At 40.6% G+C, this 4,105-nt stretch overlaps 1 protein-coding gene across 5 annotated transcripts in view; it reads right to left on the reverse strand.

Annotated features, from left to right (window-relative positions):
- Positions 1 to 1,153: 1,153 nt before the first annotated feature.
- LOC144977415 (protocadherin-11 X-linked-like) overlaps positions 1,154 to 4,105 on the reverse strand; it is a 150,597-nt gene continuing 147,645 nt past the window's right edge. For all 5 annotated transcript variants that reach the window (XM_078922601.1, XM_078922600.1, XM_078922598.1 and 2 more), the window contains exons 12-13: positions 2,297 to 2,438; positions 1,154 to 1,834 (exon numbers count right to left, since the gene is read on the reverse strand). In XM_078922601.1, coding sequence (XP_078778727.1) covers positions 1,179 to 1,834; positions 2,297 to 2,438 — 798 coding nt within the window. In that variant the 3' untranslated portion in view covers positions 1,154 to 1,178. The remainder of the gene's footprint in view (positions 1,835 to 2,296; positions 2,439 to 4,105) is intronic.

Raw genomic sequence — 4,105 nt, forward strand, 5'->3', positions numbered from 1 at the left:
CCACGACATCATAAGATACCGTCGCCTGGGCATTCCACGAAGGAATATAGATAATTCATTAAACAAGATGTCTGATGTCAACAGGAATCACCAATGTTGTCCAAAGTGAGCAAATTGGGGGTTAATAATCTTGCCCAACTAAAGTGCCTTAAGCGGGGCTAGAATCCGGGGCCTTTCGGGTAACAGTGCAATCAATGCCTCCACCACTCGGCCACTTTTGCAGTATGAATGTAAATAATCCTTTCTGAAATAATGATGTTTGTGCAAGTACGTTAGTTAAAAGAAATTTCAGATGTCCTGTGAAATCCCAGGTATAAGAGTTTTTGTTTGTTTGTTTGTTTGTTTGTTTTTGCCAAAATGAGTGCCATTTAAATCGATCGATTTTTGAAGGACAAACGAAGTCCCAGGTTTGAGAGGTTTTGTTTGTTTGTTTGTTTGTTTGTTTGTTTTTGCCAAAATGAGTGACATTTAAATCGATCGATTTTTGAAGGACGAACGAAGTCCCGGGTTTGAGAGTTTTTTTTTTTTTTGCCAAGATGAGAGTCATTTAAAACGATCGATATTTGAAGGACGAGTTTTCTGGCTAAATTTTTACATAATATGGGTTTTTACCAGAGTATGGCAGTATAATATGTTTTGGAGTGGTAGCCCCGGGTAATTTCATGGGGTCAGTTTTCTTAGAGATCCATCCGTTATGAATGCAGAGAAGAAAACAGTTGCTGCAGAACACTGCAAAAAAAAAAAAAAAAAAGACACACATCAGTTCGTATTTCTTCAGAGGCATTAAGCCCGGGAAGCCGGAGTTTATCCCGGTTTATGGAGCGTGTAAGGGACAATAAGGCAATGGCTTGCTATCCTTTGGATATGGCTATCCTAGTCTATCGAGCAATGTACTTTCCGCCAGATCTACCAGACCCAGTTATCCAAATCACTACTGGGTGGTAAGGTGGGTCAGAGATAAGAACTCGACTTCATCCGGGATCGATCCTGGTCTCTTTGCGTGTGAAGCGAGTGCTCTTCACCCTCTCTTTAGTTAACAATGGGGGAAATAATCTCCATATTGCTTCAGCTTCACTTCTTTATACAAACAAATCCCGACAACTTGAACAGATGTGCGTGAAAAGAGACTAGTTTTTGTGGGTTTTGAAATGTCTTTTGTTTTTCAAACGTTTTGTTTCCTATACAACAGCCTGTTCCGGGGATAAATAAGGCCCATTGATACATCGAGGTGAAAGGTCATCCACGGTATAACTTCCGCTTGTCGTTGTACTGTTCCCGTCATCCCCCATCTCGAAACTTTCGCCTATGTTGAGATTGAGAGGTCCGTAACCTTTCTGATGATGATGATGATGATGACGATGGTGGTCTGGGGACTGTACTGGGTGATCTCCCCTTGAAGGTCTCCAGTTAGCGGAAGAAGAGGATGTGGAGGAGGTGGAGGTGGTGGGATTATTTCCTTGGCCACGACGGTGTGGCGGAAGGATTTCCGGCCATTCGTGGCGGAAGTCGTCGCGGAACGATACGTGTTTGACTGTAGGGACGCTGGTAGAACGCCGGGGGTTGGAGGAGGAGGAAGGAAGGTTTGCGTCCAAGGAGTGACCTAGTTGTCTTCCGTGGAGATGGGCTGGTAGTCCTGTACGGGGAATGATGGCGTATTTCGGGGTGGTGTTTGGGTTGAATGTGCTGGTGTTGTTGTTGTTGATGTTGATGTTATTGGTGCTGATGTTGGTGCTGGAGCCTTGTTGTTGTTGTTGTCTGGGCGTGAGGCTGGATTTTGTGTGGGGTCTGCTGGAACTTGAGCTTGTGGGGTTGTTGAGGTTGTTCATTAAAGCATCTGAAATAGAAAGTTATAAGATTAGATTTTTGTCATTTAACTTGGAATTCTGTTGGGTTCATTTTTTTATGTTTTTATTATTTTTTTTTTTGTTGTTTATTTGTTTTTGTTTTGTTTTTTAATTATCGGAATTAACTATAATTAAAATGTTATTAATGATAATATCTAAATAATACTAATTTAATTTAATAGGGTAAAAATGAAATATAATCCAGCCACCACTACCAACATACCACCACCACCACCACCATCATCATCATCATCATCATCATCATCATCATCATCATCATCATCATCATCGTCATCATCATCGTCATCATCATCACTATCATCATCATCCTCCTCCTCCTCCGACCTCCTCATCGTCATCATTCAAATCTCTTTCAATTTTCCCCAATTAAAATAAAAGCGCCCAAAAATCTTTGATGATATGAGACATCATCCATATTATAATATTCTTACCTCTACTGGCAGGAGAAGCTCTTCCGTGACTCTGGTTATCCTCCTCACTTCCGCCACGCCCACTGTCACACGTAGTGCTCTCCCCTGACGCGTCGCTTGTGATGTCATCAAGATTCCCTCCCACTCCTCCTTGCATCAGAAACTGTTAGGGAAAAAATACAAGAGAGAGAATATTAATGGGGATGATCTATAGATAATATGCGCTTGGCTAAGAATCTCACAACATTGCCATCCGGAAAAATAACGGACCAATACACAAAACTGTGTGTAACCATGAAATTTTATAGTCTGGATAATACAGTTAAGTGAGAATTACTCATAAACGTGAATGGCAAAAAAAAAAAAAAAACAATAAAAAGACACAAGTGACGTCAACTTCATTCTTTCTATATTACGACTCCATGTGCTCGGGGTGATTGGTCACATTGCACAGTGTGCTCAAAATGACCCACATTCGTGAAAAGTGTTCACAGTTTGAGAAATCTCGAACGTCAATATTGGTAATTTTGCTCAGCATGACTCATGGGTATGTTTACAACTTTTATAAACAAAGTAGCGTGTTTACATTTATTGAGAAATGTCCAATCGTTGGACAGCAACAGATCATGTGATCGATGACTAGGTTGGACGAAAACATGAATATAGATCGCTCCCATTACGTCATTGCTTTTGTTTTGCCATTAGGCGAACGCGTTAATCACAGATAATAACATGAGCTTTAAAAAAAGCACAATATCCAGTAAACGTGCTCAAACCGCTTTACAACGAGTCCCTGACCAACAGCAACACGTAACAAGTAGAACGAGACATGACGCATTCTAGACGATATTAAAATATTTTTTTCCCGACAGAGTGAACACTGTTAACGGTCCGGTACTCATTTTACACCTGAGTACAGTGAGAGAATGTGAGTAAAGAGCCTTTTTTTCCAAGGACTCAACTTATGCGCCGACCGAGGTAGGCACGAACCCAGGATCTTCCGATCCGAAAGCGAGTGCCATACCTCACAAGACCACATAGCCACACAAAAAGAACAACAGAACAACAGAACAACAGTACACCAGAACCGAAGCCATACAGGTCACGGTGTCTTTATGTCATCTCTACGTTCTAACAGAATTGATTGACAGAATGGAGCAGGGAGAGACCGACAAAAATAGGGATGGGGAAAGGGGGGGGGGGTGAGAGATGGGGGAAGAGAGGGGGGGGGGGGGTGACAGAGAAGAGTTAATTAATTTGATTACATTATCGATAAAAACGAGTCTTGTGTCGCCTGGTTCAAAGCTTTTCCTTCTCCTTTGTTTTTCTTCTTCTTCTTCTTCTTCTTCTTCTTCTTCTTCTTCTTCTTCTTCTTCTTCTTCTTCTTCTTCTTCTTCTTCTTCTTCTTCTTCTTCTTCTTCTCTTCTTCTTCCTTCTTCTTCTTCTTCTTCTTCTTCTTCTTCTTCTTCTTCTTCTTCTTCTTCTTCTTCTTCTTCTTCTTCTTCTTCTCTTCTTCTTCTTCTTCTTCTCTTTCTTCTTCTCTTCTCTTCTCTCTTCTTCTTCTTCTTCTCTTCTTCTTCTTCTTCTTCTTCTTCTTCTTCTTCTTCTTCTTCTTCTTTTCTTCTTCTTCTTCTTTCTTCTTCTTCTTCTTTCTTCTTTCTTCTTCTTCTTCTTCTTCTTCTTCTCTTCTTCTTCTTCTTCTTCTTCTTCTTCTCTCTTCTTCTTCTTCTTCTTCTCTTCTTCTTCTTCTTCTTTTCTTCTTTTCTTCTTTCTTCTTCTTCTTCTTCTTCTTCTTCTCTTCTTCTTCTTCTTCTTCTTCTTCTTCTTCTT

This window comes from Berghia stephanieae, chromosome 7, assembly GCF_034508935.2.
Source record: "Berghia stephanieae isolate SIO BIC M18660-M18661 chromosome 7, UCSD_Bste_1.3, whole genome shotgun sequence".
Lineage (NCBI taxonomy): Eukaryota > Metazoa > Mollusca > Gastropoda > Nudibranchia > Aeolidiidae > Berghia > Berghia stephanieae.